The sequence below is a fragment of the Stylophora pistillata genome, chromosome 4 (genome assembly GCF_964205215.1).
Source record: "Stylophora pistillata chromosome 4, jaStyPist1.2, whole genome shotgun sequence".
Classification (NCBI taxonomy): Eukaryota; Metazoa; Cnidaria; class Anthozoa; order Scleractinia; family Pocilloporidae; genus Stylophora; species Stylophora pistillata.
Window position 1 is genome coordinate 17495835 of NC_142522.1, and position 26755 is coordinate 17522589.

The 26755-nt window shown below is 38.4% G+C and overlaps 3 protein-coding genes and 1 long non-coding RNA gene across 11 annotated transcripts in view; 1 reads left to right on the forward strand and 3 right to left on the reverse strand.

Annotated features, from left to right (window-relative positions):
* Positions 1 to 536: 536 nt before the first annotated feature.
* LOC111325475 (multiple C2 and transmembrane domain-containing protein 1) lies at positions 537 to 12868 on the reverse strand. 4 transcript variants are annotated; one of them, XM_022929307.2, is made up of 20 exons: positions 12776 to 12865; positions 12587 to 12655; positions 12366 to 12466; positions 12052 to 12145; positions 10245 to 10307; positions 9296 to 9518; positions 8915 to 9026; positions 8442 to 8571; positions 7840 to 8023; positions 7464 to 7698; positions 6774 to 6922; positions 5962 to 6064; positions 5029 to 5205; positions 4782 to 4901; positions 4105 to 4230; positions 3629 to 3694; positions 3427 to 3533; positions 3091 to 3200; positions 1818 to 1915; positions 537 to 1246 (listed from the first exon to the last, which is right to left on the reverse strand). In XM_022929307.2, the coding sequence occupies exons 1-20, from the start codon at positions 12795 to 12797 to the stop codon at positions 1187 to 1189; spliced, it is 2349 nt and encodes a 782-aa protein (XP_022785042.1). In that variant the 5' UTR covers positions 12798 to 12865; the 3' UTR covers positions 537 to 1186. The 4 variants fall into 4 exon arrangements, with proteins under 4 accessions (XP_022785042.1, XP_022785026.1, XP_088614499.1 ...); XM_022929291.2 differs by having other exon boundaries at positions 12366 to 12655; positions 12776 to 12868; XM_088758373.1 differs by lacking the exon at positions 10245 to 10307.
* Positions 12869 to 13701: 833 nt separating this feature from the next.
* LOC148732676 (uncharacterized) lies at positions 13702 to 15365 on the reverse strand. The gene is made up of 2 exons (XR_016000516.1): positions 15226 to 15365; positions 13702 to 15016 (listed from the first exon to the last, which is right to left on the reverse strand). It is a non-coding gene; the product is annotated as an uncharacterized LOC148732676 (long non-coding RNA).
* LOC111325254 (uncharacterized) overlaps positions 15090 to 26755 on the forward strand; it is a 50222-nt gene continuing 38556 nt past the window's right edge. For 2 of the 5 annotated variants that reach the window (XR_016000515.1, XM_088758369.1), the window contains exons 1-8: positions 15090 to 15493; positions 16763 to 17008; positions 18079 to 18147; positions 18237 to 18314; positions 18627 to 18855; positions 19034 to 19152; positions 22913 to 23003; positions 25824 to 25921. Coding sequence is in view for 3 of the 5 variants with exons in the window: in XM_088758369.1 (XP_088614495.1) it covers positions 15125 to 15493; positions 16763 to 17008; positions 18079 to 18147; positions 18237 to 18314; positions 18627 to 18855; positions 19034 to 19152; positions 22913 to 23003; positions 25824 to 25921 (1299 nt within the window). In the remaining 2 variants the exon portion in view is untranslated. The remainder of the gene's footprint in view (positions 15494 to 16762; positions 17009 to 18078; positions 18148 to 18236; positions 18315 to 18626; positions 18856 to 19033; positions 19153 to 22912; positions 23004 to 25823; positions 25922 to 26755) is intronic. The other 3 variants (XM_022929029.2, XM_088758368.1, XR_016000514.1) reach the window with 2 other exon arrangements.
* Positions 19455 to 21149, reverse strand: LOC111325262 (uncharacterized). The gene has a single exon (XM_022929042.2). It carries the CDS (start codon positions 21111 to 21113, stop codon positions 20007 to 20009), a length of 1107 nt encoding a protein of 368 aa, XP_022784777.2. The 5' UTR covers positions 21114 to 21149; the 3' UTR covers positions 19455 to 20006.

A 26755-nucleotide genomic window follows, 5' to 3' on the forward strand; every position in this document is an offset into this window, starting at 1 on the left:
ACCATCCCATAATTTTTTTACAGTGGGCTTCTCTGGTACCGAATCCTGGAAAAGGCCATTCGCTCCAGATTGTCGCATATAAACATTTTTCCTCCCGTCATGTATTATTTCATCTTGTGCTAGCGTTGCATCAGTATTCGTTAACTCTGGTAAACTGATGCTAACTATGCTGCTCTAGTCTATGATTTCAGTCGGCAACATCAGTAAGAAAAGTATCGAAATAGTGTCCCGTCTGAAAGGGGAGACGGTTATTAGACCTACAGGCATGCTGGATCAAAGAACGGTCACTCGCAGACAAAGCCCTTGCATACAAATTGGTTTAATGCAACTGAGAGCTTCACTTCACTTCACTTAACAAAATTTTACCACTAAACAACGCACTTAAGGCCCTTCCTTGCCTCTCTTTCCGTAATCAAAACATGGAAAAAGGGCGAGAATGGTACTGTTACGTCGAGTTCTGCTTTATGTGTGCGAATGAGGGAGAGTCCTCTTTTTCAACTTAACCCCATACCGTGTAATCAACATAAGACGCTGGATTTGACAAATGAAAAAGTTTAATGACACAAGATCGTTCTGTAATTAATTAATTAATTGTATCATTTGAAAAGAAACAAAAGCACAAGGCTGACGACACCCGTAGTCGGCTACAGTGTCTAGAAACCAAATTGTTATCATGGTTTACCATCTCAACTTCATGCTTGAAATTAAATGAATTCAAACAAGCTCTATTTTCCCAACTAAGTTGATTGGCAAAGCAAAGCGAAAAAAAGAAACGTGCACAAGTTTAAAAATCGTGAAGTGCAAGAACAGAAGTTTTCCCTTAAACCATTATAATTATTTCAATCTGTAATTCCAAACCCAATATAAATATTTTAAGGGCAGCACACTACTTCCCTACCCAACCAATATAATTCAGCGATTGTGGTGCCGCCATTTAACTTACTTTTCGCTCTCCAGTTATTTCTCTCTTTTCTCAAGACCTAATAAATACTGTACAATTTAATAAATAGAGCTAAATTCGCAAAATTCGTTACTGGAAATGTTCAAATTGTTTGTAAATTCTCATCTTGACGACGATGTAGAATAGCCCATAGCTTTCAGCTGGTAGTACAGGGACCGCACTCTACAGCAGTCGAACAACTGATCGAGTTCATTGCCAGATACACACTGAAGCACACAGTGTCCTCTAACCATCGATCCTCTTCAACCTGAGAGATGGGTCTGTTTTCAGTACCTTTTGCTCTTTCTGTTGACAAAAGGAAAATAACTCGTCAACAAACTGGATCTTACACCGAACAAAGAAACTTAACGTTAAAGAACACATTTCCAGGCCAAATTTGGAAATAATCTCTTCCCCCCCACCCTTGTAGATTTTCCATGTTTGGCTACCCCACCAAAAAGTATTCATTTTAAAGATTTATGTTCAATTTTTATTCGGTGTGTAACATGGATGTAACGTGAATGAGCTGGGAGTTCAATATCTGTTAACTGGGGACTAGCCTTCGGTCTGTATGAACGTTGCTATAGATGCCTCCATCAGAATATGACAAACATACAGCATGGTAAGGACCTGAGAGGTTATTTGTTGGACCATTTTAAACGTGAAACTGTGCAGTCTGAAACTGAAATTTCTTGACAACAACACGAGCGGTTTCCTACCTCAACACAGCTGACCGCGTAATGAAATTCAACGTGGCCACCACTAAAAAGGTATCGATGATTCAGTTTTTATTGCTACAGTAGGCAGATAAGTGGCCTACTCACAAGTTGTTGCGTCTGGGAATCAGAAAATTGGTGAGCATGATCAATAAACTTACAATTTCTATATCGGAAGGAATACGGGACAAAAAGTCCGCAAGCTCGTTGTTATCAACAGCATTTGGTTTGCGGATCTTCTTCGTGAACTTGTTTATTCCTGAGGAAGAAAAGAGACACATACCCAATAAGTGATTACCTACGATTAATCAAAACTACTACAAAATTCTCGTACGTTGGTTGGTTGGTTATCACCAGCCCGATTTGAGCACTTAAAGGACGGTGTTGGCGTCATGCTGGTAATTGGATAGTACGCGTCACGTGTACACGCTGTTGTTATGCATTTCGCCGAGTAATATTTGTTTTCATGACAGCGCATGGCCATGGAGCCCAGATGGTGCCATCTTATATTTCTCATCAACTTTTTTTTACCACCTCAACTTTGTTTTTCAACACTTCACTTTTTTCCCAGCACGACTTTAACTTTCCGGCACGACTTCAACTTTTTGCTCTTAATCGCATCTTTTTCCCAGCTAATGAGGAAGCTTTACTAAAATATAACCACCAATTCCTTGTTTAAAGAAACCAATCAAATTACAGGAATATGAAAAAAAAACTTACGCAATTTTCTACAAACCAGCTCAATACTCGATCAACATGACATTTGAACAGACTAAATAACCCTGTAACTGAGCGACTGAATTTGCGATTTCAAACTAGATGTTATTAAGTGGTAATTAACCTTCGTGTCGCGCAAGTTTGGTCTGAAATCATACATGTAATTTCAGACCAAATTGTACTCCACTCAGTTCAATTACGTGTACCATTATGAAAATGATTCTTGGGAAGAAAAAACGATGATCATGATGAAAAAAAAAACTATATTCTTCGTCAAACCGAAGACGTAAATCTTCCCACACTTGTTAAACGGTGACTCTTCAGATACAAGTAACATACCAACTACCCTCCAAAAATGGCCCCTTAATTTCTCATATCAAGTGTAGGTACATGTATCAGTACAGTAAGACTTCGTATAGCTAGTAACCACTGTATGATGACGGCAATTCACATCATGACTCTGATTTCCCCTCTTTTGGTACGTTTATACCAATTGTCATCGAACTTGGAGCTAAACCTCTAGTTAGGAAACAAAAATCACTGAAAACTACCACAATACAAGCATTCCTGCCATAAAACAAATTCTAGAGATAACAGAACGTTTCCAAACTTCTTGAAATCATAAAGAAACCTTTGACAATTTTTAACACTTTGTCAAATATTTAAATTCGTATTGAAACACTGAAGTGAATGAAGGTTGTTAAGACAACTGCTTACCCCAGGCAAGAAGCAAGAACTTGAGGGGAACAAGGTAAAGTACGATAGTTCCCAGTGTGAAGATAATGCACATCAAGTACGAACAAAAAGGCACAGTCCAGTTAAATGTGCTGCAGGGAAACAAATGGTTAAAACTCTCACTCGACGTTTGTGAAAATTGCAGAATAGATACCGAAGGTATAAGTTTACACCTCTCAATCATCGTAAACAATTATCGAGAAGGAAAAAAAGAAAGATTGGGATGTACAAAAGATACTCTGTCGCTTGATCAGACTTTGATTATCGTAAGAAAACACATGAACGGCCATATGCACTTAAATCACTTTTTCTCCTTACTTCTTAACTCGTTCTCCATTGGAGGCCACCATATCTAAAGCATTCTGCACAGTTTGACAGATGGAAGTAAGTGCCGCAATCTTCTCCTTGAAACTTTTGCCCTTATCCTAAAAAAAGCCTCACAAGTTATTGCATTCTTTGCCACTCTAAAAGATCGAGCATTGAGTTAATTAAGAAACAATGGTTGATTGGGCCGGCTCACCCCTTTCTTTCCTTTCTCTTCCTCTTCCTCGTCGTCGTCTTCTTCCTCGTCTACCGGAGCACCCTCCTGTCAACAGTAATAAAACTTTGAAATTGATCATCAGATTTTACAACAATGGTTTCCTGACAGCCTGACTGAAGGATGATGGCTGTGATCATCTGTCAAAATGACAAGCAACCACTTGTCTAGCTCCTTCAGTGCTGGTAAAGAGGACATCTTATAATTTGGATGAAACAAACACTTGTATAGTCAATTATATAGTGGCCAGTTCACGTGCTAGTGGTGATAATGACATCAATTGAATTGTGGTCAACTCTTTTCATTTTCTCCTCCCCAATCAGCAAATCTCCAAGTGGCTATTTCGATGATCAGTGCAAGTGGTCCTCTATCATGCAAACTGTGGCATACACTCCAGCACCCGTTAATCAATTAATCAAACAACTTGTAGGATGAGAAATACAAAGCAAACAGCTAACCTGTTCTTCTGGATTTACATTCTTTTCAGCAAGTAACATACACATTACGTACTGCTTCAGAAACGTAAGCAGAAGTGTTAGCGGTATTATATAGAAGTCAAAGTTTAGGCACAACATGATGTAGATCTGAAAAATGAATCAGAAAACAATTAAAAAGACGTGAACGAGTATTCTCACGAAATTTGCCTCACTCTACTACATCTACAGGTTTATTTGGCCTCGTCAAGTTTTGATTTCAAACCAAGCGACTAGGTGCATTTCTATTCTTTTCAAACAGGACGCTAATTCAATGTGGGTACAGTGGCCCCTCGCATTCAATCAAGTTCGCCTCCCACATTTTGCTGGTACAACCATTTAAACTTTTAAGGATGGGAAGAGGCACAAAACACGCGCCAAGATTCCAACCCTGACATGGCGCTCTACCTATTGGGCAGCTGTGTTTTTCCTCACTTTCTGACATTTGACAGCGTGAACCTTTGCAGCACAACAGAGCACAACCAAAAAGAAGAAGTTAATGTGTTTCCAGACATTCGCCTGAACTCTTAAATTAATAATTTGATTGTATTGATACGAACATACGCGATATAAACCTTCTCATTCATATCTCTCGTCACATGTACTTGAGACCGTTTGATCACATAATATTATTGCATACGAACGTACGAGTAAAAACTTACTGCGAAAGCAAAAGCGCTTCTAAACTTGTACTGCCACGTGAACAGTGATTGGACGAATGCTCCAGTTGACACCAGACTTGCAACCAGCTTGTTTACCCGGTCAATGTTGCGCTGCAACAACTGCAAATAAAATTTCACATATCAAAATTCCAGACCCGAAATGTAAGTGTTAAATAGGTATAACTGTTTCACATTACCCAATAAGGAAACATTTTGTTGACGTACTAAGACAAGTGACGATCCTTACCGCTCTCTTGAACTTGGCTGGTTCAAACATGACCTTAGGCTCCCTTGGATTGACGGTCCTTACAGCTGCCCTAATAGGGTTGTACTCCACATCAAGTGTCAGGATAAGGTGCCCTTTGGCTCTGCCTTCCAGGCTCTTGTTCTTCAATTGGTACAAACGCTTCTCACCAGGAGTGACCTAGGGACGCAAATGATATTTTTTCCAGGTAAAGTATACTCCCGTACAACACAACGTCATTGCTTGCCATTACTAGCATAGAGACATCCTCCTTTGACACTTTCAATTTTGAAAGCATACTATGTGTGTAATTCTATGGAATCTTAAAGCACGGTTAGTAGAAAAATTTTGGATATAACTGTGAGTGGTGGAAAAAGAAATAGTTTTTTCTTTTTGAACCTGACCATGCACAAGGTTGAATGCCATTCCAATCATTTTGAACTGACTAAACGATAAAAAAAAATCCTATCTAGTCGTTTAAGTCCCGAAGTGTGAAAAAAAAAAAAATCAAAGGATTGTCAATGGCAGGCTTGGGAACAACTAACATAAACTGCACCACTGTGTTTTAGTTATTGATTTTATTCGGCTTTCTTCGTTAGTCACCAGTTTCATTGCGTTCTTGAAGGAATTACACAAAGCATTCTTCATTACTCCCTTAAATTTGGAGAACTTTACCAAGGAGTACGTAATTTATCGTTCTATCCCATTATCCAAAGTGCTGCACCCATGACAACTTGCAAGCTTACGTAAATCATCTAACCTCAGTAAATTTCAAAGAGGTCATTTCCACAATACACACATATTGCTAAAACATGAGCATGTCACTTATTTCTGAGGAGTTACTAAACCATTTGACGCCAAAAAGTGGGCGATATTTATACCATTTAGCTACAAACAGACACAAAAAGTGTCAAGTATGAGTGTTGCTATGGTTACCTGAAGCAGTGGAATAACCACTCGACCAAGAAACTCAGGTGCACCTCTCTTGTCTTCGTCAAACACAGTAATGTCAAGAACATCGTGTATATCAAACACTGTCCTGTAAGGGTAGATGTTGAAAGTACACTAACTTGATACCATCGTTTAAGAGCTGCAGTGGTAATGTTGTAATTTAAGTGATACAGCTCACATAAATACTCGAATCAAGTGTTCTCTTCTTTCTCTCCCTTTCCAGTTTTTTTTTGGTTATTTTTCATATTAGAGTGAATTTTTTAGATAGTAAGTGTTTGAAATTAGATTTGGATATACCCCCCTGAACTACACTATGGTGTATATGCAGCACTAGCTCTCTCCTCAGTCTCCTAGCCAACACAACTCTAACAGTTAAAAAGAGGAAATCAAATTATGGTTGTGTTGCTGTCTTAATTGTTGTTGTAATTCGAAATGCTTGAACCATTATAATAATTAAATATTGTTAGACCTGTTCTGCGCCCAACACATCGTAGTCAGTGCTAGAGTCAAACCTCATTTCTTCTCTGTTAATTCATTGCTTTCTCAGATGAATATTTGTTTAAAAGAAAGGAGAAGTTGAATGTTATATTGACATGTTCACTTTGAAAAATCAGAGGAAGAACATAATCAAAAATGAAACATCACATGAGCAAACACAAGAAAATGCTTATTAGTCATTTAAGCGTAGTAACTGTATCAGTTCAAAGGAAGTCAGCTTTTTTCTTACCTGCTGACCATGTCACTGTTTCTTACACAGACTTGTTAGGTAACAAAAATGTATATGTACATGTACTTACATTTCATAAATTTTCTCCCATGCAGGATTCAGAGTCTTATATAATGTTGGTGTAACAAGCCTCTGATTGTTCAGCTCAATCACTGCAAATGGATCACTAGTGCCACCAATGTCTGCGGATGCCAATCCAACAGCTCGGTGAAGTTTTACCTGTCAAGATTCACAGCCAGTGAATTTTACAAAATAATTTTGGTTCATCTCCTTTAGCATTTGCTCAACATACAATTACTGTACACTAGACAAAATAACAGACTGATGGAAATTGGTGGTAATTTTAAAGTTACAACTCCCTTGTAAGATTTCAAAACATCATTGCAAGTGAACTCATAGCACAGAGAATTAGATGAACCTCCAAAACAGGCCAAGCATAGTGTGGTGCCAGAGCTTAGCCAAATTACAGTATGACAAGACAAAGTGATTAACAGTTTCATTACTTCCTTCCAAAGGGGAAGAATCGTCCTCTACCCCAATATTTCACTTCCGTTCTTTGACAAATTGTAACTATATACCCATTATTGAGTGTAGAGTGAGCATTACAAGGCTGCATCATTACACCCATGTACATATTGTATTATTCAAATCACTGCACATAACCCCCACCCACACCTCAACCTCTCAATCCACAGTTATATTTTATGATGATTGTACTTATCTCTCAATCCCATCATCATTCAGTTTTTGATTATTTTACCTGCAGCCAACCAATTTCTTTGATCTTCTTTGGTGTGTTCTTTAAATGAAATTGCTTGACAATCTCTCCCCTTCTTCCTGGCTTTTCTGTGTGTGCATTCAAATCTGATTCACAACCTGGAGCATCAAGTCCTGTTATTGACAGATGCATAACTATAATTCCTGCATTATCTTCAAGTGCTGCCTCAATCTTGTGGGACTTTTCACGGTCAAGAGTTGACAAATCAATTTGGCACCTGTCAATCAAAAATGAAAGATGATTACTACATGAGAATGGTGATAATGCACAATAATTTCTGAACCAAAAAAATGACCTCCAATTAGTTTGCTGATAATACATGTACCAGGTAAATGTGCATGACACACTCTCATCTCACCTGCCCATAAATTCATCTTTCCTTATGTCTCTGTCCCAGACAGTAACTTCCAACATCATGGGAGAGTCAGGGAACATTTTCAAATCAAATTGCTCTTTCCATTGTGGATTTAAGGTTTCTTTACAAGCTTTGGTTTTGTATTTCTCATTCCCAAGACGGAAACGGCAGTATGGATCACTGAGTCCTAGAAAACCAAAAGGTGAAATTCGGTTTATTAAATGAGAACAAGTTAAAACGTAAAAAATGTATAGAATGTTTCACTAAACTTGTCTTACAACCTTTCCATCCTCAGTCATTTCATCATCTTCTTTTGTCAAATGTATATGATTACATTTACAATGGAAACATTACAAAAAGAAAAAAAAAACCAATCCAGACGTGTGCAGGTCAATTCACCCAGGGTTGTTCATTAAACATTACAGATAGGAGAATTTTGCAGGTAAAATTTTGAGGGCCTAAGGGCCAGATTTTTAAATCAATCGGTGAAAAATATTCTCCCCTTGCTTTACACAATTCTTTTACTATCATATTACATAAAAATGCAGATTGGAACATCCTGCTTTCCCACAGAAAAGAGCTCAGCACCTTCCTATCACACTAACCTGAATCATCCATGGGAATCATCTTTTTTCCTTCAACAAGTATGATGGAAACAATACCATCCCACAACTGTGCTTTGCCTGGTTCTTTAGCAGCTTGACCTTTCTTTGCTGCAGCAGCTTTGCGTGAAACCTTTGGGAAATTAAAGATGAATAACATGTTAACCAAAGTAAGAACCACAAGTTAGTGGTTATTGTGAGTACCATTTAGTTACTGCAGAAAATGTTCAAATATCTGCCAACATTATTTTCAGCAAAACAGGCTGTTGTATTGACCTACAGTACATAAGTTCATTTAGTACACTGCACATGTATTAATTTAATTATACCAGAACTTGAACATGAAAATGTAGAGTATCACAAGAAAATAAGGAATGTTAGTAAGGAGCATGATAATTCCTCCTGGTTTAGGTATCATTACTGGCTTCAAACAGGTACCACAGCATACATGTTAACCGTGTGCATCTTTACACTACCTCTTGCCTGTCCTCAAAGTTCTTCGGTTGGACAGTGATTATAACGCATATCTGACCCAGCTTTTCTTTTCCTCCATCTGCATCTTCCAGTTCAAGGATCATCTCTGTGGGTCTGCAAATAAAATTCAAGACCATTTAGTCAAAAACTTTTTCAAAAAATTACTTGATTATTGAAATTCCTTGTGTATTGCTTCCTCTATGTGACTCATTTCTAAGAAATTTCTTTGACTTAGATAAAAAGACAACATGTCATACCATGTACATATATACTTGTATCTCTTAATCTTTGGTTTCAGGAAACCTTAATGAATTGTGTTGTCATGGACTTTTAAGAATACAATTGAGTTTGAAAATACTGATGTAAAAAATATTACTGCTTACTTTTCAATTTCAATAGCTGACAGGTCAACAACAGCTCGTCCCATTGGATCATCGTTTCCCACTCGATCAAAGTCAAGTACTTTCAAGATGAGTGGAACAGTAATGTCTTCAATAGGTACACAAAACTTTTCATTCCACTGGGGGTTCAAGTTTTTTTGCACAGTTTTACTTTTGTATATTTGTTTCCCATCAGTTTTAAATTTAACATAAGGATCACTGGTGCCTGAAATCAACAAGTGATGATAAAATTAGTAAAAGCAACTCCTTGCAAAATGAAAACAAAACATCAGTGCACAATGCTTTTGAAGACCCAGCATATAAATGTACATGTTCATTTAAGAATGTCCGCTACAAAATACACCCTTACCACCATTTTAGCTTTCTTGAAGTTAAGTTTTCCTTAGTTTGAAGTTTAGTATTTTGATTATTTAACAAAAATTAATCAAATTATTTGTTATAATTTTTAATTGAAGAAAGATATAATTAGACAATCTGACCAATCACTTATTTTATTGTTAAAGCAGTCACCTTTCAACATTTAATCTTTACTCAATTTTAAATATGAATTAAACATGCATCCTCTAACAAACAGGTTTTAAATTTTCAAGAATTTTAAAGCTAATCGCAATCCACCTTATTCTTTTCAAGTACCTCTTAGTCACCAGTGACATACACAATGACAATATTAGAAAATGTTTCTTGTTTGGAAACCTTATCATACTGCACAGGGGTTGTTCTGTAAATGGTAGCAGTAGGTTGACAAGATGAGATTTTGTCTGTGTCACCTAAACAGCCAAATTTGTTTATGCTGTTGATCAATGTACATCTCTTTGGTAACTAAGAGGTCAAAATTTAAGAACATTTATTTTGTAATTTATAGCAATTTATACAGGTAGGGTACAGAAAGAGATGAGGGTTCATGTTTAGTGTCTTTAGCTTCTATTCAAACCTGGTGCCCTGGTGATAGGTTTAGTAACTGGCTTTTCATGAAGAAATTCCACACTAAAAGAATCTGACAAAAATGATTACAAATAAACAGTTAAAAAGCCTTTACCAAAGTGATAACCATCTTTTATCTGTGAGTGTACATAATCATTAGACACAAGTGAGCTACATAAATGTATGCCTTGTGCCTTAAATGGTACAAGAAATAAAATTTTCTAGATCCCTTATGCTACTTATTGTGTTGTCTACATGTAAACCTGTCTTGCAAGTGTTGTTTAGGTGGAGGAAAATTATTTTAGATACAGTACCTTACATCAGAATTTATTTTTCAGTGACATATAGTAGGAGAATTAATTTCTTTTCTTTCATTGCAAAACTGAGAAATGATTTTTAACTATTGCAAAAGTATATATATTTGGACTATCTTGAATGCATAGCTAGCACATTATTATCAATTTCATGATGATTCACCATCAACTCTGGGACATTCTATCCTGCCAAGAAGAAGTGAACTTCTATGAAAGGTTAGTGTTTTATAAAAACATTCACAGGTTATGTCAAGTTTAAACTGTTAATTGTTTTTAAATATTAAATATTACTAAGGTATTATCAATTTGCATGTTTACATGTTACAGTATATGTAAATTTTTTTTTCAACCATATCAATTGCTGTCTATATCCCTGCACAAGTAAGATGTCATTGTAATGCTAGCTAATTTTATGGTAGGCAAATACCATACCTAAATAATCATTAAAAACGAGTAAAGGCAATGTTCCTCTAAAATTTTACATAAGAATCCGATTGCATGCTGTGATTTAAATGGCTGGTAAACTTTGCAAAAGAATAATATCTTGAACCCATGCTAAATCTACATATTTAAAAATACCTTGTATAAATATAGGGGGCTTTTGGAAATAAAAAGGCCTGCTGACATCAACCATCAGCAAATAGAAAAAGGTGCCAAGAGTTGTTAATAATGCCTGTTGATGAGTGATGTGTTTACATTGCACCTTGAAGAAGTGACTTTGTTGTTTATAGCTTAGATCTATAATTCATATGTTATTAAATAATTAATTGCAAAACAGGGTGTTAACCTAAAAGAAACCCTACTACATATTCCCTGTAATTCCAAGTTCTGCAAACAAATTTGACAAATTTCAATTTGGATGAAGAATAACTTCAGTAGATGGTTTTACTAGTAGTCATGTCTACAGGCCAAGTATATTCTATTATCACACAGAAAACGTATCTTTGACACTCAAAAAGCACAGCGGATTAAAGGGGAAAATGTCGAGAAAAATTGTTACAACGTTTTAATATTACCCTATTAGAGGCAACTCAATGGTACAAAATAGCATCATAATTGCGTAAGTGTCAGGTTCGTTTCCGCATAAAATTCATAACATTGGTTCGAAACAAGCAACCTACTCAATGGCACGTTTGGACTCAAAATATTCGCCATTAAATCAAACTAAAACACAGCTCCTCTTACTTGAGTATTTGGTTGTTCATAGTTTAGTTTTCTCATCATTTAAAATGTTCCAGAAGCTATTTGTTTATTTTATTTTCACTTGAAGCCGTTTAGTGCATATAAATTACAATCGTTTGCCTTTAATTTATTCGAGTCCATCCTCTGACTAATTCTCTGCGGAAGAGGCAGTAGGTTTATTTTATGTTATATTTTTAATCGCTACAATAATTTTAAATCTTAACAGTACTGTAGGCATTTTTGGGTACTCAATAAGTAGGAAGGATTTATACGGGCATTCACGCATGCATTGTACAACTATATTATTAAAATTGCTGGTACCTGTTTTGTCCCGGGCTGCCAAGTCCTTTCCATCCTTAAGCTCTACTTCAAGAGCAAAGAATGAACATTTCCCCGCCCTGGCTACATCGCCAGCCTGGAAAAAAAAAAAAACCATAGACATTACAGATTCGTACAACTGCTTATAGAATGAAAACCCTCGAAAGCGGAATGCCAAAGGGGAAATGGGCGCTCGACAATAATAAAAACAAAAACAATAGGACTCTGAGAGCGATTTAAATGCGAAAGTCAGATAAACGGTGGTTCACTCTTTTAAAGGGAATCTGACAACTACAAAATGTTTAAAGATGACATACCAGAGCGCCCGGGGTTACATCCTGAGCGGGACATTCCGTTAAACCTCCAGCCTCCGTTGGTGAAGGCAGGGGTGCAGCCCCGTCTTCTTCGGCACCTTTAGCTGATTGAGAAACATTAAATGGATCATTAGATTTAGTAGCAGTGCCATTCACTTGACACTTCATATCAACGTAAGACTGAGGAAGTTGCGGCATGGATCTCGATTTGGCGTTTTTCCTACCACGTCCTCCTTTAGACTTCGAACGCTTGAGGCTCGAGAAGAGTCCTTTCTTCTTGCCTGTGTTTGTATCTAGGAGCGGAGAATTACAAGCGAGACACAGCCATATTAAGTAAAAATAAAATCGTCTTCACAAAAGACAGGGATTACAGTAATCGCACAACCAAAAGGAAGAGTAATCAAGCTAAAAACCTCTAAGGTCTTCATCCGACATCTTTGCTTCGCGCTAACTCACAGCAACTAAAGCATGCGCAAAATAATCTGCGCAATAACAAAGCGTCCGCGCTCCGCGTTGGCGGGTTATCACGCGAGTTTGTTTACATTCTTGACAGAAACAACTAGCTGTTACTTTTCTCCGCTAAAAACGGCCTTTTGTCCAATAAGTACAGTTCTTACTAATTAGAAACATTTTCCATGGTTATTTTTAATTCAAACTGTTCGCTCACAACGATAAACAAAACCGATGAATAATTCTTTTCTTCGAAATTTTCGCGTCCCGTTTGCAAAAGGCAGGAGGTTGAAAGTTTAGTTGTCATTAAATTTTAATACATCCAACTGAGAGTTTTGTCATTCCTGCCAAATGTAAAACGCATCAAAAGATGTCCTCGCATGAGTTTGTCTCATTTAGCGTCTTTTCCGAACCGCGATTGATTCTAAATAACCGCGGCTTAAAGGGTCTTGAAGGTTGCGTAATTGTTTAATCCACAACATTCTCAGAAAAATACTTTGCCCGCGTGACAACCCTGGAATGTATTCCTACATTTTAGACGGCAATGTGTGGGTATTTTAAGTTAGAACCGAGTCATGGAAGAGAACCAAACTTATTTCAAAGAGGGGAAATCGTGTTGACACTAATCTAGTATTCTCCCCCTACTGAATGCTGCCATCACGCTAATCAGAAGATTTTTTTTTACCTGTTTAAACAAGAAAGCAACCACGGTAACTGGGATCCCAAACAAATTGGCTCCTTCAGATCGAAATATTTGTACTTGCTGTCTTACATATTCGAACATTTCTCTCAATGTTATCGTGCTTACACTGAAAAAAAGTTCTCACAATTGTGCAATTTTCGTTGTTTACCATTGCAGCTGGCAATTTTTCGAACAGAGGCAACGAAATGTTTCTCAAATCATTTATTATCAGCGACTGAGTTTACTTTAAGGCCTTTCGACTTCCTGTGCTTTGAAATTATGAAAAGATCTGCAGTAATTATAATCCATAGGGCTGCAGTCATCGAATATTGGCGAGAAACACCAAAAGGATTCATCGTCTAAATATACAAATAATGGGAGGATTGAAATTCTCCTCTTTACATATACATTATATGACAATTTTTCAAGGATTCGACTAACTAGTCCTTGGATGAAAATTTGAGTAATTAACATAATAATGAGCTAAAAACAAACAATTATTGCAAGTCATAAAGAGGGCGCTTGTGTGGTCTGATGCTGTGCTTGTAAAAGTTGTAAAAAAGCTGCAAAAGTAATTATCAACTACAAAGTTAGGACTGACACGCTGAAACTGATGAATTTATCAATCATTGTTGGAGCTGTGTATACAATTGTACAAAACTCAGGGAAGTGTGTCTTGAACTTTCCATTACTTTTCCTTCTAATCCACTTTTGGCTCAGCTTATTTGCCAAGATTTTTTTTTCCTTTATTGACTTGTACTTTTCGTTACTTTTCCTTCTAGCTCCTTCTAGCCCGCTTTGATTTAGCTTATTTGCCAGGATTTTTTTTCCTCTATCGACTGTTTCTCGACGAATTTACATCAAATTTATTTATAAAACTTAGAGAACAGACTTCGAAGTGTTCCACTGTCTAAGTCCTCAATTATGATCACCAATGCACATCTGACTGACCCTTAAAGGGATCTGGGACAAATAAAATATCATGTTAAAAAGATATGTAAATAGGTTCTCGGTACAACCACAAAAATAAAGAAAATGCTTGTAGTTCTATCCCCAATACAAAGAAGTTTAACTTCTTCTGACTATGTTCGGTTTCAAGAGTTCTTCCAACTTGTCTATAAATCACTGAGCCGCTTTCTGTTAATTTTCAGATTGATACAAATTATGTCTGAATTCAAACAGTGGCTTTCTCAGTCAAATGAAAGTCTTTCCCTTCGAGCACTTTCCATTTTTGTTGAGTGTGTGTTTAGCATTGTACCTCGTACTTTTCTGCCATCTGGAGATGATAGACAGGAACAGAGATATGACATTTTAATCGCAGAGCGATGTTTTATTGGGCGATTGATGTAATGAGGAAAGAGAAAAGGCAGCGTAGGAATAGTACAGCGGCCCTATCTCCCGTTCTGTAGAGTCTATCCAGCATTTCCTTCATGTGCGTGCTTATCCAGAGATTGGTGTGGAACTGAATCGCCGGAGTAATCAGCTTAGGACCTCGTCAAGTCAGCGGCTTACAGCACCCGATCTAAAAAAAGAGCTACGTTTTAAATATGCGTCCCAACCAAACGCGTCTGTTTACAGAAAAGGTATGTATAGTTAATGAGAAAGGGGAATTAAATATGTATGATTAAATATGGGAATGGAGAAGGCACACGAAATCTTTTTTTCATCAACATCTGTAACTAGTATGTATCGTTTTATGCAAAAAACTGTGTTAATTTGTATTATCCTCACCGGTGTGCTAGAGGTGGCAGAGACAGGTTTCAATGCTGTTTACATGAAGCAGACCGAAGCAAACTTTACTTGTGGAAATCCTCCCGAAAACTTCTTTGAAACCCAGCAAGGATTTCTGAGTGCTGAGGACAGAACACCGCTCACATGTAATTCAAGCAACCCACCAAATGCATATCCTCCACAAAACATGGTCGATGGTTCTTTAGCGACTCATTGGCAATCAAAAGGTGGAGAGGACCTGGCAATAATTACAATAAATTTTGAACAGGTATTGTAAATAGTTTTGAGCGTAAATAAGCTAAACAGAAAAATTTACATAATTTGTAACTGCAGGGTTCTTAAAAGCAAAAGTCCAGCTCCGTAAGGAATGGTTTAAGACAGCTCAGTTGAAGAACAAGAGTTTTAGTTTCTTGCTGATAATGAAGGAACGTTGAAATTTTTCAAGTGATAAGCTCACTGATATTATATGCATGGTGGCGTCGAACGCTCAACCATGTTTTAGAGAGTTTAAGCACGAAAGGAATTCACATAAAAACTGTTTCCAACCTAGTTCTCATTGGCCATCATTGTTAACAAATTAGGAAGGCTTTATTTTCTATTTCACATCTTCGAATATTTTAAAGCGAAAGGCTAACGCTCGAAAAGGCGCCAGCTTTGAAACTCTCCATCTCTCCGTGCGGTGGCCAATTTACAATATCAATTCAGTTGATAAAACCAAATTATTATATGGCTGTGTCTTACAAGGACTGGGAACTACCGAATTCACGGATTTGATTGGCTGAAATCAGTATTGAAAGCGGTCTAGATTTTCCCATCTAGACCGGCATCTAGACCGGTCTAGAAAAAAAGGGTACAAAGAATATAAACAATTGGCATATAAGACACAGCCATATAATAAACATCTTATTAACCGAGCTAGGTCGGTCTGTATGGGAGAATCTTGACCTCGGTCTTTGGTACAGACCGAACGCAGTGAGGTCTGTACTGGCGACCTCGGTCAAGATTCTCCCATACAGACCTCCCGCTCGGTTAATAAGAACTAATTATCTTTATGTCGAATAAGATACATTGAGCACTTATCCTGTAAAAGCCCATCTTTATTTTATAACTTGACTGGAAAATCGCATTAACTAAGTAAGAAACCCTTCTTGCTCTGAATAGTAGCCTTCAGTCTTTTTTCACCGGCTTACCTTGCTGACAAACACTCATTAAATAACCTGGAGCTAAAGAAGAAAAACTTCGTTTCTTATCTTGAGTCATTATCAACCGGTTGAATATAACTAAATAGTTCATGAAATAAATTGCATTGTACTTGATTGATGTTATATCGATAGCTTCCGTTCTGATGGTGGAAACAAACAGTAACAGCCATGACGGTGGCATGACCAAAACAAGGTGAAGAAAATTCTGTTACAGGCAAAAAAAGTATCGACGAACCCTGCATGCTGTCCCATTTTAATTTTAACTGATTCACAGTTATTTTCAAGTTAGAAGGGTTACTTCAAAGTGAAGTAACTTCCATTTTGTTCCACTGCAGGCGCTCTTTGTTCAGAATATGAACATCACATTTGGAAACTATCGAAGGCCAGGAGCTATGAAGGTGGAAAAGTCGACAGATTTTGGCATCACTTTTACTCCGTGGCACTACCTGGTAACCTCTCCTGCAGCCCGTCAATGCAGTACACAGTTTGGTGTTGCTGCCTTCCAGGGAGTTATATCCCGTGTGGATCAAGTGTTATGTACAGAGTACGACCGTTATTTTCCACCAGAATATAATGAAACTGTGAGTAAACCACAGAATCCCCACTCCTCCCCCCTCGATATATAACTGGGTGCACTGTTTACCTTCCTAGCTGCCTTCAGGGCCGTAGCCAGACTTCAGAACAAGACGAGGCAAGTTTCGGGTCTGGCATGCCTCCCCCAGAAAATTTTGAAATCTAGAGGCTCAGAAATGCTCTTTCAAGCATTTTCCGTGGCACTTTTCTTTAGAAAAGTCCACCTTGGGCAAGTGTGGAAGTTCACTTTTTTATTGCCGAGCAATACTGGTGCAAAAAAAAAAAAATGAAAAGGCCAAAATCAAGAAGAGGCAATTGCCTCGTCTTGCCTCATGCTAGCTACGGCCCTGGCCTTCTAAAATGCTTGGTAATGGAAATTATATCAGGTGTATCAGTAACGTCCAAGAGATTATAGAAAATCGTGGGAAGGTAATTTTTCTTATAATAGAATCATTTGATGAACGAAATTAGAGATGGAGATAGGGTTACATACAAAAAATCCGGATTTTTTTTAGAGTCAAACGGGATTTTTAGGACATTTATGGATTTGTAGACGATTATGTCTCGAAAAATACAGCCGATAGCGTAAAAAAAAAATTTACGTGGTTCGTAGAACTTACTTTGCTGACTTTTCATTGTCTTTATCGTTTGTTTGAGCAACAAATATGTAAGGAGACAAACCAATAAAATTGTATTGTAAGGATATGATCCTTTTGAATCCGTCTGAAGGTGCTTCCATGCATTTCTACAACAGAAATCTCGCATTCTAGGCAAAATGTGTAATTATTAAATCGGGATTTTTAAAAAAATTTCGAGATTTCCGGACACATTCTTCCACCATTTTTCGGGATTTTTGTATCTTGCCTAAATGGAGATAAATGGAGTGAATAAATGACGATAAACAATAATAAACTCGAAACAGAATCCACACAGCTATACATCAAGGGTAAGTAATGAAGTAAATAAGAGTTAACATAATGAATATCCAAACATGAAAATAAATAAATGAATAGCTATGGCCGTTGTGTGTAGCTCTTCGCAATTCAGTGAAACTAGGTAAATTTTCCTTCCATTTCAGATACATATTGAAATCAATCAACAACAAAGAGGAGATGGTACGCCAGACCCTTATACGCCTGGTTTTCAGGTAATTTTCAACTTGAATCAAGAAAATTCTTTCTCCTTTTTTATCTTATTTTACAACGTATGCTTTCTTTTCTTTCTCCTGTATTTTAGGCCTGGATGAACGCAACTGCAGTTAGATTCACCTTTTCGGGATTGTTTAGAAAGTTTGATGTTATGGCAACAATGTGGGTGAGTTAACTTTTGCATCCACATATCATGTCAGAGGGTACTCAAGTGCTATTACGAATATTAACCCCGTGTAGGAGGGTTTGAAGGCCAAGAGTCATGTCTCCGAGGCTTTCGAAATTCTCAGAGATCTACACTTGTTAATGTTCCATTTGTCACCCTAACGCTATTGTTAGAAACGACAAAAATATCTAACTAATCCAGCTCTTGTAGACTTTACACTTCAACTTAGCTCTTAGCCCTGATCTAATCATTATACCATCGTTATTACCAACAACTGGGCTGTAGGACGTAATGAAGTTTTCAATTCCACAGCATCATTATACTGTACGTGAAATCGAACTGACTGGTCGGTGTGACTGTAATGGACATGGAGATGGCAATCGTTGTCCGCTCAACCAATCAACAGGCTTACGCGCCTGCCAGTGCGAGGGAAACACGTGTGGGGTCAACTGTGATACTTGTTGTCCGATGTTCAACCAGTTCGCTTGGAAGAAAGGCGGTGGAGCCCCATGGACCAATGACCCAAATACGAAGTGTGAACGTAAGTAAGCGGCTAAACTCAGAGAAAGAGTTGAACAACATTTCTACTGCAGGACCAAATTATAGCCAAACTTCCGATAGTACTCCGTTACGTTAAGATTTCCTAATTTTTCAAAACATATCCAAAATTCTGTAATTGCCATCATCTGATCTTCCGTTTTCACCTATCTTTGTTCAAGCCTGTAACTGCCACAATCACGCTGTCACCTGCACATACAACCAAACCGTGCGTGACCTGGGGCTGAGCAAAAGTATCAATGGATCAAGGATGGGTGGAGGAGTATGCCTTGATTGTCAGGTGTGTTCTTCAAAGCTCGAACACAACTACTGTACTCGGATCCAGTAGCGCTGATGTTTCCAACGATAGAAATGCAAAGAGTAAACGGCGATGTTTCTTTTTCTAAAAATTTTAAATAAATTGCCAACGGTTGTGGCCTTTGGGTCAAGAGCTTGCTTAGGCCATAAATGAATTAACAAGTCTAATTTCCTAGACAACAAAGGCGCAGTTTAATTTACTTTTGCCTGAAGCAATGAATATAAATTTATTTACTTAAGCATCACTGAAGCCAAAGATTAGACTGAGATTGAGGTAAGTCGTAATTTAAAGCTTGCAAGGGTTTTATTGATCGAATAATAAATGAGAGTAACTTCGGAGCTTTCAACTGAATGGCCTCTTAAAAAAGGTTTTATTCTAATAATGTGGTATAATCTGAATTCAGACTCGTCACTTATATATCATTTTAGTACAGTGATATTGCTATATGCAATAATTATTGTTGTAAAATAACACGATTAACTGAAGTTACCATCCAAGGAATCTATGAGCTCCAATTTTTGATGGTTCCAATCAAAATAACAGTTTATTCTAACAGTCCCAACATAAGAGCCACTCTAGTCAAAATCAGGATTAGCTTAACATGACTTTGAAGCCATTAAATCTCAATACATTACATAACTATGTCATGATGTCGAACTGGTACAACCATCACAATAACTAGGCCTATAGTTAGGCTTTCTATATATTCTGAAAAGTCACCTGCAAATTGTGACTACTATAAGTCTTATTAGCACCCTCTCACTAAAAAATACTGAAAGCGAAGTGGTTTTTGAAAAATTGGAAATTACAAGCTTCTGTGGGCAGTTTGTACTTGGTCATGCCTCATATGGTGGAGGTGGAGCAGAAGGGACACGATCTTCAATCGGGTTAAATCCGAGAACATTAATAATTCGCGGTCCCATATATTCTCTGGCAACCGGGGAAATGAATGTGGAAGATTCTATGGTTTGTCCTTGTTGCTCATTTGCTGTGTACGGCGGTGGAGCAGAACCTTCTTCTGAGTCGTTTGGAAAACTGCTGAGAGGGAAAGGGTTCGACGAATTGGCACCTACATGTACTTGTGTAGATGTCGAAGGCCCCCTTCGCTCCCCGTGCTGCTCATCCGCGGTGGAATTTGAGTCGTCGTCCAGTCTGCAGAAGCAGCTAAAAATACGCCTCGAGTAAACGATTACAAAAATAATATTTTTGCTCATGAAAACGGACACACTTCTGCCGTATCCTTGGAATAATCCCAAACGGAGTCCAAAGAATATCAGGTCAAGGAGTACTTGGATACCACAACTTAATAAATAAAGTGTTCTGTCGCGCTCCCTGATAAAATCAAAACCCACTTTTTCGGCGTCGCGGTCTAACAACGTTCCCAAAGGCCACCACATGAAACTCAGACAAGTAAAGGTAATAATTGCATTTTTGAAATCTTTCGAAATCTCCTGGTTGTACTGGCCTTCTTCTAACAGGACACCAAGTAGTTCGATTCCACCAAAAGCATTTATGGTGACCTTCGCTGTCCATTCGCAGACACGATTCGCATGAACAATCGGCTGACTTGATGCTATCCTTGTGTGCAGTGTTAGCAAGAGTAGAAATGGCGTTATGCAAAGAGTCATTATTAAAGTGCTGGCATTCCAGAATCCTCCACTTTCGATTTTGCCACTGATACGGCCGAAAACAATGCCGACCATGGGTACAATTCCCAACCAAACATACACAACCCAGAATAAAAGCACTTGGGAAAGTTCTCCATTATTGCTGTTGATAAACCACCAAATCGCCGCAGCGGGGATGTAAAATATCGAAGCTGTGTACCAGTCGCCATTATCTTCGTAGTACGCTGGATATTGAGCCAAGAAAAAGCACTGCAAGACCATTAGAGCAAAAAATGCAAAACGACCGACGACAATAAATAAGTCAGCCGTGGCCATTTTTACTACGATGCTTCATAGGACATTTAAGACCACAAGTTCATGACCTGAAGGAAGTGTTGTCTTGGAGACAAAGAAATGTTATTGAATGAAATGCCTAAACTGACAGATGGACCCTTGGCTTCAATTAAAAACCCACTATTGTGATAGCAAAAAAAAAAGAAAACCTAGACTGCGACCAATGAAATGTTGCGCCATACTAATTCAATATTGTCAATAATGTTCATTATTTGATAATAAAAATTAACGGTAAAAAACTACGACGTTTCGAAGTCTGCATGACCTCATTATCAAGTAAAATGTTAAAACTGATGTAAAATTGTAGCTCAGAGATTATATACAAATAAAATGTGATAACTTCATTAGAATAATGAGCGTTCATTGTTATTGGTGTTTAGCATGTCAGATCGTGCAGTATATGTTTAAATAAATACTTTTGCACGTATTGAGTCAGACTGCGTGTTTAGCTTTGGTTTTTGTTCGCGAATGAATAGCATTTCGGGAATTAGGCAGTCCATTTTTCCGCGGCATTTCTTGAGAACGGAAAACATTTCCTCTAGGCTAGTGGACGCTACACTGTGGGCTTCTTTCAGATGCTTGCCAATGACAGAGGCTTTATGTTCTTCTATGCGTTGATGAAGATGTCCACTAGCCTAGAGGAAATGTTTTCCGTTCTCAAGAAATGCCGCGGAAAAATGGACTGCCTAATTCACGAAATGCTATTCATTCGCGAACAAAAACCAAAGCTAAACACGCAGTCTGCCTCAATACGTGCAAAAGTATTTATTTAAACATATACTGCACGATCTGACATGCTAAACACCAATAATAATGAACGCTCATTATTCTAATGAAGTTATCACATTTTATTTGTATATAATCTCTGAGCTACAATTTTACATCAGTTTTAACATTTTACTTGATAATGAGGTCATGCAGACTTCGAAACGTCGTAGTTTTTTACCGTTAATTTTTATTATCAAATGTATTTCTAAACATTCTCTGATTAGAATGTTCATTATGACTGCCTTTTGCGCAATATTCGTCAAGCCCTTTCAACAAAAAGTATGCTAAAGAATTTCAACGACTAGCACTGGTTGAAATCCATCAATAGTTTCGCTCGTGGGAGATTGGTATAAAAGCAACAGCTGACAGAATGTCTCTTAGTTTGAAATAGCAGGCCATATTCCTCAGAAATTTTTAAACTTCACTCATGATACGAAGAAAGTTCTCGAGTAGGATTTAATTGACTATCAGAGAGCGTTCTGCCGCCCTTTATAAAAAAGTAAGAGACAAACTCTTTTGCTCATTAAGTCTTAGAAAATAATACTCAAAAGTCAGCATCTTATGTCGCACACGTTTTTGACGGTACGGTGTTTATAAGCGTTTGTCTCGCACGCTGCAAAATAATTCGGATAGCTTCACTCTTGGGAAACTGTTCGCTTCTCGTTATAACGGACAAATGTCTCAACATATGTTCGCACCAAATTGGACACTCTTGTTTTCAAGATCAAAACACAATGACCCATTGGACCAGACCCTAAGTTAACGGTTAACTCATAGATAATGTTCTCACACAACGAAAAGCTTATTGACGTCATTCGTAGTTGAGATACTCAATGCAGAATCTTTCATTAATATTCAGGTCCCGCTAGTTTCTGTAAAGCCACAGCTGTTGTTAGGCTAACGCTCGAAACGTCAGCTTTTGTAATCGTTACGGTGGCCAATTTACCATTTCAACTTTGTTGATATATCCAAATTATGAAGTTTTCACGGTTCTATTTTTCTTTATTTCTTAGCATAACACACAAGGAATTAACTGTGAAAAGTGTAAGGACTACTTTTATCGACCAGTTGGAAAGAATACTACCGATGCTGACGCTTGCAGAGGTAAGAGATAAAGTAAATTGCTTTAGTATGTACGAAGTTATTTGACTGACGAGTTTAATCTGGGCTGAACGTTAGCGTTCAGTCTACACAGTTAACGTGAATAGTTTTCAAAGCAATCATGTTGTCCAACACTCAATGGTTTCAAAATCGTTGTGTCTCCTATTGTTTTATTCCTAAGTCGATTCTTTCATGCAATTGCTCAAAACGCTATAGAAAATATAACGCAACTTGATCATGACACTGCAGTTCACCAAATTACAGAAAATGAAGCTTAAAAGACTCCTCGGCTGAAAACCTCGTAAACATCTGTATGGTGCCGTATGGAGCCGTATGGTGCCGCATGGTGCCGCATGGTGCCGCATGGTGCCGCATGGTGCCGCATGGTGCCGCATGGTGCCGCATGGTGCCGCATGGTGCCGCATGGTGCCGCATGGTGCCGCATGGTGCCGCATGGTGCCGCATGGTGCCGCATGGTGCCGCATGGTGCCGCATGGTGCCGCATGGTGCCGCATGGTGCCGCATGGTGCCGCATGGTGCCGCATGGTGCCGCATGGTGCCGCATGGTGCCGCATGGTGCCGCATGGTGCCGCATGGTGCCGCATGGTGCCGCATGGTGCCGCATGGTGCCGCATGGTGCCGCATGGTGCCGCATGGTGCCGCATGGTGCCGCATGGTGCCGCATGGTGCCGCATGGTGCCGCATGGTGCCGCATGGTGCCGCATGGTGCCGCATGGTGCCGCATGGTGCCGCATGGTGCCGCATGGTGCCGCATGGTGCCGCATGGTGCCGCATGGTGCCGCATGGTGCCGCATGGTGCCGCATGGTGCCGCATGGTGCCGCATGGTGCCGCATGGTGCCGCATGGTGCCGCATGGTGCCGTATGGTGCCGTATGGTGCCGTATGGTGCCGTATGGTGCCGTATGGTGCCGTATGGTGCCGTATGGTGCTGTATGGTGCCGTATGGTGCTGTATGGCGCTGTATGGTGCTGTATGGTGCTGTATCGTTAACATCTGTATGGTGCTGAACCGACTGAGCCACGAAGACATATGCTGAATGGGCGGCGGATCTTCTGTATAAATAACAAAACTTCTTCACTAACACTATTTATTTATACTTCCTATTTATACTCCTTCCTTTACTGCAGTTCTTCACTGGTAAGGATGAATTTTTCAGCGCTTCTGTGGGACAATTCATCGATAAAGCCATGTACGATAATGAAAGGGCAGCCGTATTTTTGAACACATGACCATGTCTGAAACTTGATTCATGATGTCATGTCTTCTTGGTGTCACAAATCTCCGAAAATTACCAAAATTTAAGAAGTTTGATAAACTTAATAATAAAAAAAAGGCTTTCTCAAGATCATTTTTTGTTTTGTGTATGAATGAAACAAAAGGCCAACACGAAGGCTCCATTCCGTTTGAGCGCTATTCATTTTTAGAACAAGCAAAAGCAAAGATAACCTGATTGAAATCCCTCCTTCGTTGATGAACTTCCTATTTGTTAGAATTTCATTTGTGAAGGTGTAATCGGTGATGTATGTTTTATGGGGTTAATAAGTCTTAAATGTTTACCTGTTTCGATGTTTCGCCAGTTTTACTCTTTGGCAGGATATCCTGAAGGTACCAAATTTCAGTTCAAAGAGTGAATTGTCCCACAAAGAAATAGGTTAAAATTATCTGGAGATCCAACAGATTTTTCCTTTGGAGCGTTTTTTATGGCGTTATTCCTGTCAATCACACAACAAAATGCTATTAACAACTGACACATATCTTTCACATCATAAAGATCTATAAACAAGTCAATTATCTCCTCACAGATGTTTGAAGCTGTCTGTCAGTTCAGCTGGTACTTAACAATCTCATTGATTCACCCAACTGAAAATTTAAATCTTTTAATTGGAAGTTTGGTTTTGTCGTTTGAGAGAGTTCAAGGATAAGTTTGAACAAATGCCAGTTATGACTAATAGCTGTGTAAAGTAGATTTCGAAGAACTTCAAACAACAGTTACTTTCTGGCCCGTAAATTCATCTTTTTTTTGCTAGCGGTTATCAGAGATGATTTTATGTATCCGTTAGAGATATTTTTCGAATGATTGTTCTTTTTTTTTAAGTAAACTTTGATCCTTAAATTTTACTCACTATACATTCTAATGAAACTTTTAACTTCACAAAAGCATTGTAAACTAGATGTTTTGAATTCTTTTCAATCAAAATGAAAACACATGAAAACCATTATTGCCTTTTTAGATACAAAACTAAACACCACATCTCACTCTGTCGGCTAAGTGAATGTCTTTTTTTCTTCCTCTTTTCGTCTTTTCCAAGTCACTGAGCTCAATTAATAATTTTTCGAAAAAAACCCATTCGAACTCAGCAAAATAGCTGACCATGTTAACAATAACTTGAGGGGAAATTTTGTTGGTAACAATTACAGCTGACATTCAGTAACAGCTTTTATAGCAGCCACCGTAAGTATCGCGAGATCTCCTAGACAGACCTCCACTTCCCTTTCCTTATCTTTTTTCTTGAGCACAGAAAAGTCTCATGACTTTTATAGCAGTCTGAATTTCTGGTTAAGAGGTATTTACGTCTTCAATTTGGCGATTGTGAACGATCTTGACGGTGTTCGTGTCTACATCGACTATTTTGTCAGGATATGATGTGGAATTTGATAAAACGGTTCATTTTACTAAAAATTAGGCCCCTTATCAGTAGAGATATATATAAAACTAAAATACTTTTACTATTGTCTAAAAAGAAATCGAAAAATATCGAGTAGACCTTCAAAATTACCCATAATTTTCCCCTCTACCTTTAGAATGTGACTGTAATAGAAATGGAACAGCAAATGTGTCAAGTTTGTCGTTTGGCGACTGTGTGCGAGATGAATACGAGTTGTCGAAACATTGGGAAAAGGTATTATCTACTAAACTTTATTATGACTTGAAAAATGTACACTAACTACTTTTGACCACATTCTTTGGTAATAAGAGGTAGTTGAAAAACTAAACACTTTAGGCAGTAAATGGTTTGAACCCGGGTGTAACATGTGAAGGTGTAGTCTGATCATCCGGGTGAGTGTAGTCCTGAGAAGGACTGTTGTCGGTGGTAGTGACTGACGTTTCGACAACCTGTGCGGAAGTCATCATCAGAGTCAAGTGAATGATTGTTGTCAGTAGAATGTTCTTATTACAGTTCGTGTGAAATGATCGGTTGGTTTTGCCGTGATGTTATTGGCTGTAAGACTCAAGTGACGTGAGTCGGTCGTGATTGGTCTGTTTCGATCTGTCGGTAAAGTTAGGTCGTTCTTTTTCGGTCGTTTGTGATGTTTGTGTCGTGAATGAGTCGTTTGTATGGAGCGGGTAGTTGTTGACATCTGTTTAGGGGAGTCTGTTCTAAGTTAGTAAACCAGCTTTCCAGAGTCAGTCGTTGAAAATAGTCAGTGCTGTAGGTTAGGCATTGCGCAGAGTCCCAGTCAATGTTGTGGTTGGTAAGTCGATGGTGTTCAGCAATGTGATTGCTGACATCACCTTTCCTCGTCGCCCGTCTGTGTTCAGTCAGTCTTGTTGTGAGGTTTCTGCCAGTCTCACCGATGTAGGAGGCTTCGCAGTCGGAACAATTGATCTTATAAATCGTTCCCTGTCTGTTCCTCGGTTCGTCTTTGTCTTTAACGTTGGTTAGTAACTGACGTAGTGTGGTGATGGGTTTGTGGGCGACGCGGATATTGAAGGGTAGTAAGATGCGCGAGAT

Coding starts and splice junctions, on each gene's coding strand:
- LOC111325475 (XM_022929291.2), bottom strand. CDS start 12,797: ATGTCGGATGAAGACCTTAGAG. Junction 12,146..12,365: donor ATGTAACCCCGGGCGCTCTG/GTATGTCATCTT, acceptor TTTTTTTTCCAG/GCTGGCGATGTAGCCAGGGC. Junction 4,902..5,028: donor CAGCCAAGTTCAAGAGAGCG/GTAAGGATCGTC, acceptor TTTTATTTGCAG/TTGTTGCAGCGCAACATTGA.
- LOC111325262 (XM_022929042.2), bottom strand. CDS start 21,113: ATGGCCACGGCTGACTTATTTATTGTCGTCGGTCGTTTTGCATTTTTT.